Source organism: Mastigoproctus giganteus, chromosome 4 (assembly GCF_048544385.1).
Source record: "Mastigoproctus giganteus isolate SK-2022 chromosome 4, ASM4854438v1, whole genome shotgun sequence".
In the NCBI taxonomy this organism is placed as follows: domain Eukaryota; kingdom Metazoa; phylum Arthropoda; class Arachnida; order Uropygi; family Thelyphonidae; genus Mastigoproctus; species Mastigoproctus giganteus.
The window spans coordinates 1,348,918-1,367,325 of record NC_143578.1 but is presented as its reverse complement, the minus strand read 5'-3'; the positions used below and the strand labels follow the sequence as shown (position 1 = coordinate 1,367,325).

Here is an 18,408-nt window from a genome sequence, read left to right as displayed (position 1 = left end):
AATGTCTGCAATTCTGCCCAGACACGATAGGAGGGAGTATATGGTGAGAGCCCTGTCGATCAATTCGGCCCTGGAAAGATTGTGCAAGGCTCAAGGGGTAGAATTTTTTTCAGCCTGGTCTGTACTTGTTAACAAGAGAGACTGTTTCTACAGGGATGGGATACACTTAAATAGAAAGGGTGCAAGAATGTTTACTGATGCTATCGAGGCAGTGTTAGGTGGGTCGGAAAACTGCTAGATTGGGGGGATACAAGGACTAATAGATTAACAGTAGCCACTGGGAGAGGTGAAAGTGATTCTTGCACTGCTTCTATTAGAATGAGCAGAAGCCTGAAAAACAAGATGCATGATATTTCAGAGACTGCTGGGAGCCATTGCGGTACAAGTAAACACATGGGTTGTGTTAGGGTAGCTAAGAATAGAAACAGGTGCAGGTATACTTGCGTGTACACCAATGCTAGGAGTTTAGTAAATATATTTGATGAATTTGAAGTATTGCTCAAAATATCAAAGGCAGATATTGTTGGGATTTCAGAGACGTGGTGTCACACAGATATAAGGAATGCAGAACTGGAATTTGGGGTGTACAATGTCTACAGAAAGGATAGACAGGATAGGAAGGGAGGAGGGGTTATGCTATTAGTTAAGAAACACATAAAATCCAAGGAAGTGAAGCCAGTTGACATCGCTGGACAGTGCAGTGTCGAGTCAGTTTGGTGTGACATAAGCATTGGGAGATCAAAATTGAGAGTAGGAGTGTGCTATAGGCCTAATGACTCCGATGAGTATAATAAGAAACTGTACAGGGAAATAGAGTGGGCCAGTAAATCAGAGAGTCTTATAATGGGGGATTTTAATTTCCCAGATATTGACTGGAATTTGGGGGCTTGTCACTACACACTAGCAAGGCTTTTGTGGATTTATTAGATGATTGTTTTCTACATCAGCATGTTCGGGAGGCAGCTAGAGGGAGTAATACTCTTGATTCGATTATCAGTAGTGATTCTTCATGCATTAAGGATCTGCAGATAAATGAACCACTAGGTGGCAGTGATCACAGTGTGCTGAAGTGGGATTTACTCAAAGAGGTAACTACCATTAGGGGTAAAGGGAAGGGTTATTGCTTTCGTAAAGGTGACTACGATGGGCTGAGACAGTATTTAAATTCTATACAGTGGGACCAACTGATGATGTTACCAACAGCAAATTCAAAATGGGAAGCATTCAAAGAACTTGTCTTGGAAGCTACTAGGCTTTACGTACCAACTAAGAAATATTGTTCAAGGTTTAGGCCTAAATGGATGTCAGATGAACTAATGAGACATATGGCAGAGAATAAAAATGCATGGGATACATACAAATTAGCACGTGACACAGAAGCCTAGATACAAGTTGATCTGTAACCAAGTTACAAAGGAGGTTAGGCAGGCGAAAGCAGATTACGAGAAATCTTTAGCAAGGGATGCAAAGAAAAACAGCAAAGAGTTCTTTACTTATGTAAACTCTAGAAGGAAGGAGATGAATCAGATTGGTCCACTTGATATCGATGGGTCCACTGTTGATGATCCTGCTCAGGTAGCTAACAAACAAAATGAATATTTTGCATCGACATTCACACGTGAGGAGTTATTCAGTGAGGGGAATAACAGAGGTGTATTCAACTCTGGCAGTAAGCAAGAGAATCTTGTAATAACTGAGAGTAAAGTGGAGGAGAAATTGTTGAAGATAAACACAAGAAAGGCACCTGGGGTGGATGGGATCTATCCAGTTATATTAAAGGAGGTAAGCAAACCCTTAGCCATAATTATGAGAGCTTCCTTGGACTCAGGGGAAGTACCCATGGACTGGAGATGTGCAAATGTGACCCCAATTCACTAAGGAAGATCAAAGGCTGACACAAGTAATTATAGACCTGTGAGTTTAACTTCTGTTCACGGAAAATTAATGGAGGCACTGGTTAAAGAAGCACTGCAGGATCATCTAGACAAGACTTCAGTTATAGCTCGGACACAGCATGGTTTTGTTAAGGGAAAGTCTTGCCTGACCAATTTGATTGGATACTATGATGCAGTCACAAAAGAACTGGATGCAGGGAATAACTTTGATATTATATACTTGGATCTTAGAAAGGCTTTTGATACTGTTGCACATGGAAGACTGCTGCACAAATTGGAGCAGTGTGGCATTGGAGGCAAATTGCTGCTATGGATAAAGGGGTGGTTGAGGGGGAGAAGACAGAGTGGTAATCAATGGACGCTGCTCATCGTGGACTAATGTTATTAGTGGAGTCCCTCAGGGTTCAGTATTGTGTCCATTATTGTTTTCTGTATTTATAAATGATATTGATGATGGTATATCAAGCTTAATGTCCAAGTTTGCAGACGATACAAAGTTGGCAGGGTTGTCAAGGACACTACTGACATTATGCTGCTGCAACAGGATCTGGAAAGGTTGAGCAGATTGGGCTGAGAGGTGGCAAATGAAGTTTAACATCGAAAAATGTAAAGTACTACATATGGGAAATAGCAACCCTAGAGCAACGTATCAACTCTGTGGTACTACACTGATAGTGGTAGAGAATGAAAGGGACCTGGGGGTGGTTGTGCAGGCAGATATGAAGTTCTCTGAGCAGTGCAGACGGGCTGCAAGAATAGCTCATGGTGTATTGTCAATGATATATAGGAATTTTTCTAGCAGGGATAAGGAGGTGATTATTCCCTTGTATAAGGTAATGGTCAGGCCACACCTAGTGTACTGTATACAGGTCTGGAGGCCTCATTTCAAGAAGGATGTTGAGCTGCTGGAACGAGTACAGAGAAGGGCAACAAGATTAGTGAATGGAACAAAGGGATGCTCTTACGAAGAAAGGCTTAAGTTTTGCAAATTACAGTGTCTGGAAACTAGGCACCAGCGAGGTGATCTGATAGAGGTGTATAAAGCCTTGAATGGTTTGAGCATGCTCAATGCTGATGGGATTCTTCCTCTTGCTCAGAATAATCACCTGAGAGGGCATAAATTCAAATTGAGGAAAGACAGATGGAGTATAGACGTGTGGAAATTTGCCTTTAGCCAGCGGGTGGTTGGTTGGTGGAACAGACTTCCATCCCTTGTCTTGGAAGTTGATAGCCTAAATAAGTTTAAGGCTCAGCTGGACAGGTATTTCGAATGAACAGAGGGGTGAAGTGGAAGTGGTTATTTTTTTTATTTTATTTTTTATTTTTTTTTTTGGCTGATGCTGCATAAGCTTGCTTTCTTGTATCAAATGCCTCTACTAATGCTAATTCTAAAGTAATTCCCACATCAGTACATTGTGATCACTGTCACCCAGTGGTTCCTTTATCCTGCAAATTCTTAATGCATGAATAATCACTCTTGATCATCAGATCAAGAGTATTATTTCCTCTGCTTGCCTCTCAAACATGTTTCTATAGAAAACAGTCATCCAATAAATCCACAAGTTTTCCCTGTGTGTGTCAGTGTGTGTCCAGTCCAACCCACAAGTTCCAGTTGATATCTGGAAAGTTAAAATCCCCCATTATAAGAAATTCTGATTTACTGGCCCACTATTTCTCTGCACAATTTCTTATTATTCTCATCAGATTCGTTAGGCCTATAACACACACCTACTCTATTTTTTTCTTTCCCAGTGCTTATGTCACACCAAACAAACTCAGCATTTCATTGTACACCAACATCGATTTGATGCACTTCCTTAGATTTTGTGTTTCTTAACTAACAGCATAATCCCTCCTCCCTTCCTGTCCTGTCAATCCTTTCTGTACATATTGTACTCCCAAATTTCCAATTCTTCACTGCTTATGTCTGTGACACCATGTCTCTGATATCCCAACAATGTCTGCCTTTGGTGTACATGCAAGTATACATGCACCCGTTTCAACTCTTAGTTACCCTGACATAGCCCATGTATTTATTTGTTCGACTGTGTCTCCCGGCAGTCCTGGATATCTCCATTGCCTTGCTTTCCAGGCTGCTGCTTATTCTATATTCATGATACAGTTGGTACGTTTCTCTGGGGTTAGTTCTATCCATATGCAGTACTTTGCATTTGTGAAGAAATGGCAACTGAAGTTTAACCTTGACAAATGCAAAATACTGCATATGGGTAGAAGTAACCCCAGAGAAACAGTACCAACTGTGTGGTAATACACTTAAATGGTAGAAAATGAAAGAAAAAGACCTGGGAGTAATTGTGCAGTCAGGTATGAAGTTTTCTGAGCAATGCAGACAGGCTGCTAGGGCAGGTCATGGGGTTTTGTCAGTGATATATCGGAATTTTGCTAGCAGGGAAAAGGAGGTGATTGTTCCTGTATAAGGCAATGGTCATGCCACGCCTTGAGTACTGCATACTGGTCTGGAGCCCTCATTTTAGGAAGGATGTAGATTTGCTTGAGTGTGTACAGAGAAGGGCAACAAGATTGATGAGGGGAATGAAGGGATCCTCTTACCAAGAGAGGCTTAAGTTCTGCAAATTGCAGTGGCCGGAGACTAGGCACCTGCACAGTGATCTGATTGAGGTGTATAAGGCCATGAATGGGTTGAGCACGCTGAATTCTGATGGGATCCTTCCACTTGTTCAGATTACGAACCTAAGGGGGCATAAATTCAAATTAAGAAAAGACAGATGTAGAATAGATGTGCAGAAATTTGCCTTTAGTCAGCGGGTGGTTAATTGCTGGAACAAACTTCCATCTGTCGTTGTGGAAGTTGATAGGTTAAATAAATTTAAGGAGGAACTGGACAGGAATTTGGAGGGAATGGTTCTTTTACACCTGGGTGGTCACCCACCGTGTGCTTGTGCATGAAGTTTATACTCAGAATTACTAACAGTCCCACTATCGTGAAGGTGCAAGCAGAGGATTTGGCTGTTACAGACCGTCCGTTCTTTGCCGAAATTGGGTCTCTACTTGACTTGAGTGTCACCCGAATATCAGTTCCATCAGTGTTTGACTCCCAGGTAGCAAGTACGCTTGTCTGGTATGTCTGAAGGAATGTCTGTGACAAGCTCAAGGACCTATCAATATACTCCTACATATCAGAATGACAAATGCATCTTCTCATTTATATTTACATAAGTTACTTTATTGTGTCTAATTTCAGCCAGATTCATAATGTGCAGAGTCAAATATACTTAAATTTTGTAAACCAGTGTATTATCATTCAATTCAGAGTGGAAGGGAGTGAATGAGTGAGCGAGCGAGCGAGCGAGAAGTTTAGTAGTTGTAAAGCTATTATTGAAAAAAAAATCTCCCCCCCCCTTCTCATAAATTGGACTATTCTACTAACTATAGTGTGTGACTATGATAATTAATTTTCTTGAAGTGTTACATAATGAAGATCTTGCCAGAATTGGTAACATTAATAGTATTTATTATTTTTTTTTTTTTTCCACTTTTTTATACTTCTTAAATTCATTTATCTTGCTTGTAAAGAATGAAGATATTATAACAAATAACTACAATCCAGAGACTGTTTTCACAATATATGTCAGTATAAGGTATATTTCGGCGATTTTTATTTAAATCATGAGGTAGCAAGTAATTATAAATTGTTGGAAATTTCTCGTGACTTCAGTACTCTGACAAAAAGTTTTATTTAATTAATTACTTGTGATACAGTGGTGATACATGGTGTTGTTATTTTTCATATTTAAGTATATATTTTTTTCACTGTAGTTTCCTGGTGCCTCTCAGCTCTTTTGAGGTTTCTATGTACAAGCCATAGTGATGTAAGTATCTCTGTTACTTAATTTAAAAAAAAAAAAAAACTTAAGAATTACGTAATAATGTTAAAAAATAGAAATAAGATTATATCAAAATTAGTAGAATTGAGGAGATAACATTGGCATAAAATGTGTAAAAGCAATTTGTAATAGGATTTCATTTCCAGAGCTATAGCACATTTTAGATTGAATCAACTATTTTTCAGTATAAGATTTCTGGACCATATCATTGAAATAATCAGATAAGTAGTTCCTGTTGTTGTTTTTCCTTTTCAAGAACTTTGTTAAAAGTTCTTAATGATAAACAATTTCCCAAGTGATACATACTTTCAGTGCATGCAAAATAATTATCACACAACTGTTGACAAATTAACACAGTGATATAAAATATTGACTTTCCGACACAGAAAAATCCATTCTGTTGACTAAACATATATATATATAGTGTGTATGGAGATTATCTGACTATCCCTGAGGCCACCATTAATCAGTGCTGCTTGATATTGATCATTAGTTCTTTCAAACCTGCTAATAATCTGCTATTTTTGGCATATGCTTTGTATCCTTCATTTCCTCTACCCGCTCTCTGGATTCATGGAGTGTTGTTTTTTTTTAATTCAATTTGAACCTTCTGTCTTACTATTAATATAGTTGGTGACAAAGTGTTTCTGCAAAACCCTGCTTTTCTCTTTTTTTTTTTCACACATGAAAAAGAAAAGTGTAAAAATTTGATTTTCCTTAAATTTGAAAAACTGCTCATTTTGATTAATGGGTTGGCTGTCAGGTGTGCTAGGGTAGTCTGCATTGCAAATAAAAATGTGCAGCATTGTCTTCTGTTATATGCAGTCATTTCTTAGTACTTGTGTAGTGCAGAGCGAATTAACTGTCTTTCAGTAATATTCCAAAGAAATAAGATGTAAATTTTGAGACAACATACACAAGATTTTTCATGTGTTGTGAAATCTAAAAAAGGTAACACATTTGTATTATGTGCTGTATCTATATATGTGACTTTTCAGGTTTAAGCAATGGGAAACATGATGATATTAATCAGACATTGCATCAAATAAACAAATAAGCATTAACGACAGTGTGCAGTGCATAGAAAGAAATGCAAAAACAGGTGTTGCATTTTGTGGTGATGTTATACCTTGCTGAACATTTTGCATGTTTCTCTGAGTTGTGCTGATCATGCAGGCATGTTCAGAAACATGTTTATGAAATTTCCCTGTTAGGGAAAGAAGTGATAGTGATGGCTCTGAAAAATAGGTTGTTTTCAGTTGTTATTCATTGGCAGTAACCAAATTGATGCCAAGCTATAGCCTATTGTGGTGACCTTTAATAATGATAAAAATTTTTTTTTTTTTTTTTTTTTTTTTTAAGCGTCAAATCGAAAGTAGCTTGCTCTCAGTGCCTGCATCAAGGGTGACTCTGCTGGGTAAAACATTGGACATCTGCACAATCTGAAAGCATGTGGGATTCCTTCAAAAACTTTCTGGAACTTAATCTTAACATTGGCTTGTTATAGATCTGTAAAATGGAGTAACAAGGATATTAAGGATATTGAGCATTTGGTAGTAATATGCTGTCCTTATGTTAGTAATTTGTACTAAAAATATCTGCATCCTGTGAAAGTGGATGAATACTTTGTGAAAATTTACTTCTGATTAGAAAGAAGTGCTAAAAGGAAGATAGATTTAAACAGCTTCAGTGTTCAAATAAAAAAAAAAAAAACGATTTTGAAGGATGTGTATTTGTATGCATTATCTCTTTGGTTAAATGTGTAAGTAGACTGGTAGAACAGCAGTGGCAAACAGGTCTATTTAAAGAAGAGGTTAGAAACTGGTGAGAAAAGCAATATACGCACTTTTCATAATTACCAAATTGAAAAATATAACTAGTAATAACGATCACCAGGGAGTGGCACTGACTCAAGCTCAAATCTAGTTTGTATTTCTCTCTTCTGGCTTGAATAAAGCGATTTGCTTGTTTCTTTTAAATGTTATGCCAATGTTTGAAAATCCAACCATAGCTCTTTAATCCAGTGTACCTTGCATCAATATACTGAAGTCAGTACTTCTAGAGTAGTGACCTCAGTGTTGAAGAATGCTACGTGTAAATATATTATATCAGTAGTTTTTTAAATAAATCTTTCCATTTGGAAATCATAAGCATGGAATGATTCTGACTTAGTCATAGCTATTTCTACACAAGTTCCCATCAAGAAATCAGAATCATCAATAGTAATGCAGCATTTTCAAATTTAAAATTTTTTTGTGGTCAAATTTCCACTACTTCTTAAGATCATTAAAGAAATATATGAATCAATAGATGGTTTGCATCATCAGTTCTATTAATTTCAGTTTGACAATCTTCCAGATGCTTTTATGAAAGATAAAAATGGGACTCTAGTTCATGTAATTGATGAACTGGAATTTTTTTTTTTTTTTTTTTAGTCATATTGTTTCTTCTTTTAATGGTATTAAATGGAGATGACTTTTATCCATTACTTGTTCTTAGTAAATAAGGTTACCTTTCATTGCAGGTGTCTATATAGCATAATAAAATAAAATAGGTGCCTATATAGCATAATAAAAAATAATTGACTGAATTATATTTTTCTGGGAACTGTTCCATCCACTAACAGGCTTGGGCTTTTGTGCACTTTAGAAAATGACACTTTGTCTGTCCATCAGCCAACTAAAAATTACTAATATTTTTAATTGCATGACATCAAAGAAGGTGAACTGTTATTCATTAAAAACTCTTGGGTTGGTCACTCGCACACTAGCAAGGCTTTTGTGGATTTATTGGATGATTGTTTTCTACATCAGCATGTTCGTGAGGCAACAAGAGGGAGCAATACTCTTGATCTGATTATCAGTAGTGATTCTTCATGCATTAAGAACCTGCAGATAAATGAACCACTAGGTGGCAGTGATCACAGTGTGTTGAAGTGGGATTTACTCAAGGAGGTAACTACCATCAGAGGTAAAGGGAAGGGTTTTTGTTTTCGTAAAGGCGACTATGATGGTCTGAGACAGTATTTAAATTCTATACAGTGGGACCAACTGATGATGTTACCAACAGCAAACTCAAAATGGGAAGCATTCAAGGAACTAATCTTGGAGGCTACCAGGCTTTACATACCAACTAAGAAATATTGTTCAAGGTTTAGGCCTAAATGGTTGTCAGATGAACTAATGAGACATGTGGCAGAGAAGAAAAATGCATGGGATACATACAAATTAATGGGTGACATGGAAGCCTATGATAGATATAAGTTGGTCTGTAACCAAGTCACAAAGGAGATTAGGCAGGCAAAGGTAGACTATGAAAAATCCTTGGCAAAGGATGCAAAGAAAAACAGAAAAGAGTTCTTTACATACTTGAACTCGAAAAGGAAAGGGATGAATCAGATTGGTCCACTGGATATTGATGGTTCAACAGTTGAGGATCCTGCTCAGGTGGCTAACAATCTAAACGAGTATTTTGCATCTACATTCACGCGTGAATAGTTATTCAGGAAGGAGAATGATGTAGGTAAAGTAAACATTGGCAGTGAGCTGGATGATTTTGTAATAACTGAGAGGAAAGTGGAGGAGAGATTGTTGAGGATAAACATAAAAAAGGCACCTGGGGTGGATGGGATCTATCCAGTTATATTAAAGGAGGCAGCAAAGGAAGTAAGCAAACCCTTAGCCATAATTATGAGAGCTTCCTTGGCCTCAGGGGAGGTACCTATGGACTGGAGATGTGCAAATGTGACCCCAATTCACAAAGGAGGTTCAAAGACTGACACAAGTAATTATAGACCTGTTAGTTTAACTTCTGTTCCAGGTAAATTAATGGAGGCACTGGTTAAAGAAGCACTGCAGGATCATCTAGACAAGAATTCAGTTATAGCTCAGACGCAGCATGGATTTGTTAAGGGCAGGTCTTGCCTGACCAATTTGATTGGATACTATGATGTAGTCACAAAAGAACTGGATGCAGGGAATAACTTTGATATTATATATTTGGATCTTAGAAAGGCTTTTGATACTGTTGCACATGGAAGACTGCTGCACAAATTGGAGCAGTGTGGCATTGGAGGCAAATTGCTGCTATGGATAAGGGGATGGTTGAGTGGCAGAAGACAGAGAGTGGTAATCAATGGACACTGCTCAACGTGGACTAATGTTATTAGTGGAGTTCCTCAAGGTTCAGTGTTGGGTCCGTTGTTGTTTTCGGTGTTTATGAATGATATTGATGATGGGATATCAAGTTTAATGTCCAAGTTTGCAGATGATACAAAGGTTGGCAGGGTCGTTAAGGACAATACTGACGCTATGCTGCTGCAACAGGATCTGGACAGGTTGAACAGATGGGCTGAGAGGTGGCAAATGAGGTTTAACATCGACAAATGTAAAGTGCTGCATATGGGAAACAGTAACCCCAGAGCAACGTATCAACTCTGCGGTACTACACTGACAGTGGTGGAGAATGAAAAGGACCTGGGGGTAATTGTGCAGGCAGATATGAAGTTCTCTGAGCAGTGCAGACGAGCTGCAAGAGTAGCTCATGGTGTCTTGTCAATGATATACAGGAATTTTTCTAGCAGGGATAAGGAGGTGATTATTCCCTTGTATAAGGCAATGGTAAGGCCACATCTTGAGTACTGTATACAGGTCTGGAGGCCTCATTTCAAGAAGGATGTAGAGCTGCTGGAACGGGTACAGAGAAGGGCAACAAGATTAGTAAATGGAACAAAGGGTTGCTCTTACGAAGAAAGGCTTAAGTTTTGCAAATTACAGAGTCTGGAGACTAGGCACCGGCGAGGTGATCTGATAGAGGTGTATAAGGCTTTGAATGGTTTGAGCATGCTCAATGCCAATGGGATTCTTCATCTTTCTCAGAATAATCACCTCAGAGGGCATAAATTCAAATTGAGGAAGGACGGATGTCGGATAGATGTGCGGAAATTTGCCTTTGGCCAGCGGGTGGTTGGTTGGTGGAACCGACTTCCATCACTGGTTGTTGAAGTTGATAGCCTAAACAAATTTAAAGCTCAACTGGACAGGTATTTCGAATGAACGGAGGGGTGAAATGGGAGTGGGTTTTTTTTTTTTTTTTTTTTTTTTTGGCTGATGCTGAATAAGCTTGCTTTCTTGCATCATATGCCTCTGCTAATGCTAATGCTAATGCTAATGCTCTAGCCATTTTACAATTGTTTCAGATCTCACTGGGCTCTCATTAGCTAACAGGTATCCCTGTTACCTGATGAGAGCATTTCAGAAATTGAGTAAAGGAACAGGTTTTCATTTGGAGCAGTTGTTGGTAGGTGTTGAAATGGTTTTTAATAAGGAATGCTTCACTGCATTATGTTTTCTGTCTTGCTGTCTCAGTGAACTAGAGGAAATGTATCTTCCCCAAGACAGAAAAATACGTTGCAACAAAGCATTTTTTTATTAAACTATTTCAAACCTGCTTTGAAATGCAACCCAATTCTTTACTTAAATGCTGCAATGGGCTTACACAGCATATATTAGTGGTCTTAGTATTATGACCACTAATATATGCTTTGTAATTCAGTACATTGAACAATCAACAAATGAAAACTTAACTGCTTATTATGAACACTTAAGACACCTACACGAATTGGTAGTAAAGGAAATAAACTGCAAACAATCACAAAAAAAAATAAGTAATTTTTTCAAACCAGTGAATGTGGCAAGTGATGTAAGTGAAGATGAACCAGTACAATCTTGTTCTAAGTGATTATGGACATTATGTATTTTTAATGTAAATACATGCATATATTTACTACATATTTTTGACTATGCACATACATATTTTTAGTGTAAAATAAACATGTTTTTACTGTTATCCACATACATTATGTTGTTTAAATAAGCTTTACCCACATTACAAAGCGTATTTCATATAATCCGGCCTTTCATTAAAACAGACACCTCTCAGCCCCTATTAATCCAGTTTGAGGGTTTACTGTAATAACAATAAAAAATAACAAAAAAACTAAACTTACTTAGGCTTTAAGTTGCTCTTATTCAAAAATAATTACTATAGTCTCTACAAAAAGGAGATGGTAAGCAAGCAATAATACACGTTCATCTCCCAGAGCCCAATTAGGCTGTTGGAGTGATGTTGCTATTGCTGAAAAATTGAAATGTTGGCCTGATTTGAAAGATTAACCATATACCTCTCTGCAGTTTGAGGTATTAAGAAAACTGGCTTGATTTGAATCCTCTGCACTCGGCACTTTCCTATTTTCTTTCTTTCTTTCTTTCTTTCTTTCTTTTTTTTTTATTTATTTATTTTTATATTAGTTGTTGCATTTTTGTATACACACAGTCTTCTATCTGCAAATAGAGAATAATGCTTCAGGAGGTTTTATTTCCTTATTCATCCGGGGTTCAAGCCCGTCACCACCAAATACGGAGGATGCGGAAAGGTCAGGGAATGACCACCGCATATCCCGGAGCAATATGGCCTTAGTTGCTAATGCTCCTAAAAAAAAAAACTAAACAAAACAAACTAAACAATCCTTATTCATCAGGGACTTTGGGACCTTTCTTTATTCTGCAATATTTTGTTGCAGGAATATTTTTAGTCTATCCATTTTGAAGCTTCAGATTTTTCACTAATAGTGCACTTGTTAGAATCCTGGAACTTTGGTTTGGTAATTAATGTTACCATTGTGAAGTCCTGTTTCAACTTAGTTTTCCAGAAAGAAAAATAGATAAAAATAACTGTTTTTAACATATTTTATATTGCAATAAGATTTTAAGGGAGTTAACATAGTTATCATAAACATAAATATTGTGTATTAAGTAAATATCAGTTGTTTAAAGTAAGTTTCTTGTTAGAATTTTACAAGGTTTAAATTGTCATTACAGGTTCCTGCCTTACTGAAAGTACTTGGACCTGATCTAAGAAAATTTCGCAGGAGGTCTACTCATATTGACAATTTAGTTACATTGATTCAAGCAAAACTGTCTACATCAGACTAATAATCTGTATTCTCCATAGCTGTTGTTTTTACCAAAGGAGATTATTCTCATTTTCTGTGATGTTAACTGTATACATTTACTTCAATACTGTGTGGAAAAAAAACCCAAAAATCTATATATGGTAGGCTACCTTTCTGTTCTATATGAATTCCAGAAATTTTAGAAAACTTTTTGCCATTTCTAATTTTTTGTTGCTATGATTAGGAATTGCTTTTTGCTTTTAAATAACCCCATTTTATAAAACTTGTCAGTTCTTAATGGGACGGTTTAAATTTTGAACTGCATATTTTTTTTTTTTTTTTTTTTAATTTGAGTTAACAGATTTAATCTTTTGTGAAATGTATCATTTTTCATTATTTCATTAGAGTAGCATTTCACAAACACGTTTACTAGCCATATGCTATAATAATATATTAGTGTTTTGTTGTTATTTTATTGTTATTTTTGTTATAAGGAGCTAATATATTTACACTTGTTATATAAAATTTTTTAGCCATATTTTTGTAAGTTAGTTTGCTAGGGTACAAGCTAAGAATTAAATTAAAATATATTGTATCAGTCTTTTAATTAGAATCAAATTGCTCTATGAGATGAATCAAATTGCTCTTGAGATGAAAATAACCCACAACTTCATGTTGGAAATGAGTAAATAAAAATTGCAATAAAAAAACCCAAAGCAAAATTATAAGAATACTGCTAGAATTGTCAGTATTAATTACTGGAAAGGAAGAATTTTTTTTTTTTTTTTTTTTGTTTTGGGAGCTTAAAGTTGCCAATTTTTTTTTTTTTTTTTTCTCTCTCTTTCTCTCTCTATGGTAGACCAACATACAGAAAAAATTTTACTATCAGTGTGCTATTTTCAACATTAATACCTTTAAATATCCTCTACCTTCCGTACACATGCTGACACGTATATGCGTGTTTTTTTGTTTTACTGAAAGTTTCTGTTGTGTAATTTTCAAATGTAAAGTACCAGGCCTTCATTTATTTGGCTCTGTTTATTATTATTGCTATATAGTTTTGTTTTAATGTCAGAAAGTGGCATCTTTAATTTTGGTAGGATTTGTTTTATTAGAAATGTATGGTTTACCAAAGGATTGATTCTTCAGATGGATGGTATTTTGGCTTTCACTATAGAAGATAGTGTGGATGTAAATTGAACTAAGCTTTGTTATTGGAGTAAATGGAATTTTTAACTATGACAGAATATCTAAAATTGTTTTGTCCAGCCTCATTCCTCTACAAAAGCTGTATAATGCAAACATGTATGGCATTCAGGTTGTCTATGCCAAAAAAAAAAAAATCCACTTCAGTTAGTTTCAGCAGTTACATGTTTATGTTGGTTTACTTTTTAATTTCAATATTTATTTATTCATTTTTGGCCTTTGTATGCCCATGTAAATTATGCTGTTGGAACAATGTATACCTGCTCACTCATTCCTGCATACTTCCCCCTCTAGTTCCAGTACTATATAATCAAAAAAAAAAGATATAGAAAATGATGACCTATAACTCTCAAATATGGCTTATTGTGTTTATAATAACTTGATTTCTCTCTCATCATGTGATAGATATGCGTTAAATATTATTTCTTTTTACTGTAGAAGGAAAGTTTTAGAAAACTGTCCAGCATCATTCTTGAAAGGTGGATCTAAGTTTTCTGACTTCTATATGTGCATTTTATTTCTTATTTTTTAATTAAGTATATAAATTACTGTAATTGTTGCAAAAGATACATAAGACTGTATAGACAATTTATCTGAGCAAGTAAGAGAATACCTCCCCCCCCCCAGTATACTTCTAAATAGAAACAGCACATTTTAAAAATGTGCATGTAAAGAAGAAACCAGAATTTACATGGAAATTCCAGTCAATACTTGTTTGAGGTAATTCTGTATTGAAGGAAAAGGTATATTTTTTTTAAAATTTTTTTTTTTTTTACCTCTCCTTCTCCAGTTTCTATACTAAAAATTCATTGTTGGGATTTTAAAACCCAACCCTTAGTGTTGTGTTTTACTGAGTAAAATAAAAGGAAAATACCATTTGGATATGGTGCCCAAAGGGGGGGGAGTATTATTATTATAGGTGCTGTTAACCTGTGCCTGTGATCAACTCTTGTTGACCAAAACACTTTTGCACCACCAAAATCATTCCATTTTGATATGTTGGCTGTCATGTTGAACTAAATGCATTTTTGACTCTCTTCTACAAAATATTGTAGAAAATACTGCTTGCATTTTTCTATAATGTTCATTATTTTCTACAGCGCTAGTAGACATTTATTACTACACTAAATGTTAATGAGCAAGGCTGGCATATCTTTTTTAATTATCATTTACAAAATTCAGATTATTTATGCTGCACATTATTTTGACAGATACTATTTTTTTTTATAATAATTCAAGTTGCTATTTGCAATGCAAAGTACTCATTTTATACACAATGAAAAAAACTTTGTAAATATTAATATATGCAATGCATAAATAAGGATCCATTTGAACAAACACCAAAATTAATTTATTATACTTGAAATTGATTCTTCAAATTTTTGTTTTCTTTCTCCCAAAAAAATAAGAAATATTTTACTTTTTGGTCTGTTTCATAATTCTTCAGAATCACTGCTTCAGATTTTGAACCTGCTGCTCATGTAATTTTGAAGGTGGACTGTATGGCAAGTACTTGTGTGTTGCATAACCCTGAAGCCTGCTGAAGTATATTCTGACAAATAGTGATTGTAGGGTTGTCAACAATTTTCCCGAGGCAAATTCCTGATAACTCTGCAGATAAGTGTTATTCAGCACAGTTATTCTGGATTCATTTTCCAGAAGAATCTTGGATAAAATTCTGTTTGAATCCTCTGTGCAGTTGAACTACAGGTTATCAGTGTGTGTGTGTAGTTGCTGTGTGAAAGAACATATTATAAGAATGTGTTGTACAGATGCTAAAACTAATTTCACTGATTGCATAAATATTTGTAACATGTATTTCAGCAAACAGAATTGGCAAGTATTTCCAGAAATAAATATTGAAAAAATAAATATGCTGAATTACCAAATACACTACATTTTAGAATTAGTGTGCAAAAATTACATCATTCATTCAGATCTGTGCCACTGAATTGTGATCCAGGAACATGTTACAAACTGCTTTCATAAAGCCATAAAATATTGGTAATCAATGGGAGGACATTTATCTAATGTAATCTGTACCTTAGTTCTTAGTGTCATGTTTTACTTAGTAATTCTTTTTCTTTGAAATTTAAACTTTTGAGTATGCCAGCATTCAGAGATTTAAATTTGGTTGGCACCTTGTTATGAGTGAACTGAATCTAAGATAGATGTTCCTTAAATAAAGATATTGTCTCAATGATATTGCAAAGTAAATTTTGCATTTCACAATATAAAAGTCAATTGAAAAATTTTAAACATAATTTCTTAATTTTGAAATCCCCCTAATGTTTTATGTGAATACTCCAAAATAGTCATGTACCTTCACATGAAGTATGGTTTATAACCAACTTATTTTTAGTATTGTGATATTTTGATGTAATAATAATGGATTCTGTATTATTTATAGACTCCAGCTGTATGTTAATAAAATTTTATACTAAGTAAATCCTAATGCCAGATACTTGTTTTTTTTTTTCCATAAATGTCCATTTCTCTAGTTCTCTACTAACAGGTTACACCACTTGTGTGATGTGATGTGATGTGTTGGCAGGGAACCAGCGATATCACTATGGATAAATGATAATGAGCTGATAATGGACTAAGTTAACCAAATATCTGGTGGAACAAAGAAATCAATTTGTTCTATTGTAATGACCTTTACACCTTCTGTTGATTATGCATATTATCTGCAGTTTTATTTATTTTATTTATCATATGGCTTGCACAGTACACATGGAATCAAATTACATGACTCAAGAATGATAGATATAAAATTAAGTTTAAAAAAATAAATTAAATAGAACAAGAATCACATTTTATATCTGCAGTAAAAAAAATGGAATCAAATCAACAGGTAAAACCAGAAATTAATTTGTAATGTGTGTTATTAACATTAAGATGCATTGTTTTTTGTTTTTTTTTATTTGTTAAAAAGAATTATTATTAGTAATATAAAAATTTCATTTTTAAACAAAGTTTTCTAAAATCATGCCGAAGACCAGAGTATCAATGTGCAAAGAGCTCAGGTAATGGGAGAGGAAGGGAATTACTTCTGACAAGTTTAGAAAGCTCTGAGTAGTGGAACATGATGGGACCACGGGAGATGTCTCTGTGTGTACATGGAAGAGGACCAGGGTGTGTGTCTTCCATGAGAAAAATTTATTTATACTGTAGAACAGTTACCTTTGAAGTGAACAAAAAATTATATTGTACGTATAATACTAATGACAATAAGAATGGGAATTGAGAGAAGAGAGGGAGTGTGTTGAGAGTTGTAAATCAGGTCAGCCCTGGAGAGACTGCAAGGTAATGGGGTAAAATTTTTTCACAGCATGATTTTGTTAAGATGAGAACTGTCTTTGAATGTTGAAATACACTTTCGGTTCTCTTTTGAGTGCTTTCAATGATAAAGCATTGTCGCTATGTTTTCTTTGGAAAACTGATTCTTGCAATGTTATGTTCAGAGATGCAGTAGATTGGAAAGAAATATGGGAGGTATGCTCTAGGTCTTTATTGCATGAGCAATTATATGGGCTCTTAGAGTTACAAAGAACCAATAGCCATGCATTTGTGTGCTTATATACTATAGGGGTGCACATACGAAGAAAGGTTCTTAAGTTCTGCAAGTTGCAGCATCTGGAGACTAGGCATCTGCGAGGTGATCTGATTGACGTGTATAAGTCCTTGAATGGTTTGAGTAGGCCCAATGCTGACGGGATACTTCTGCTTGCTCAGATTAAGAACCTGAGGTGGGGGGGGGCATAGATTCAAACTGAGGAAAGACAGTTGTAGAATAGATGTGTTGAAGTTTGCCTTTAGCCAGCGAGTAGTTGATTGCTGGAACAGACTTCCATTTGTTGTGGGCGTTGATAGCTTAAATAAATTTAAAGCTGAACTAGACAAACATTTGGGGTGACCGGATGGGTGAAATGGGAAGGTTTTTTTTTTTTTTTTTTAGGCTGATGTTGTATGAGCTTGCTTTCTTGCATCATGTGCCTTTGCTAATACCCCAATTAGTTAGTATCCAATCTCATACAATGCTTTGGGCATGGTAACTTGATGTATTAAGTCATCAGATGCAGACATTATAGAGATATGAGAAACATGGTGAAACTCTATAGGGAAGTGTTTTTCAAACTTTTTGACCACAACACACAGTAAGAAATATGTTGCACATGCATGTGTGTATATAACAAAAGTTTCATGAAACAATACCTTACTACATATGATTAAAAAAAATGGAACAAAGTTAATATCAAATATGATTTTATTAATATTTAAATTCAACAGGGAAAAAAATCCCAAAATAATACAAAATAAAAAATTTGGAAAGATTTTATTTAATGCAGCTTGTGTGCTTGCCTGTTCATAAGTTTGTTAGTCTGGAATATATAAGGACAGTGCATAGCTGGTGCTCATGGTGCCCATGTTTGTACTCGAGTCCAGGTTGAAAATCCTAGTTCACATAAATAGGCCATTGTGAATG

The 18,408-nt window shown here is 35.5% G+C and overlaps 1 protein-coding gene across 1 annotated transcript in view; it reads left to right on the top strand.

The window, feature by feature from the left end:
• The window catches only part of LOC150086329 (uncharacterized), a 120,192-nt gene extending 107,314 nt beyond the window's left edge, over positions 1 to 12,878 (top strand). Inside the window, exons 10-11 of the mRNA XM_090371306.1 lie at positions 5,694 to 5,746; positions 12,640 to 12,878. Of these exons, the coding sequence (XP_090227432.1) occupies positions 5,694 to 5,746; positions 12,640 to 12,753 (167 nt within the window). The 3' untranslated portion in view covers positions 12,754 to 12,878. The remainder of the gene's footprint in view (positions 1 to 5,693; positions 5,747 to 12,639) is intronic.
• The last annotated feature ends 5,530 nt before the right edge of the window (positions 12,879 to 18,408 follow it).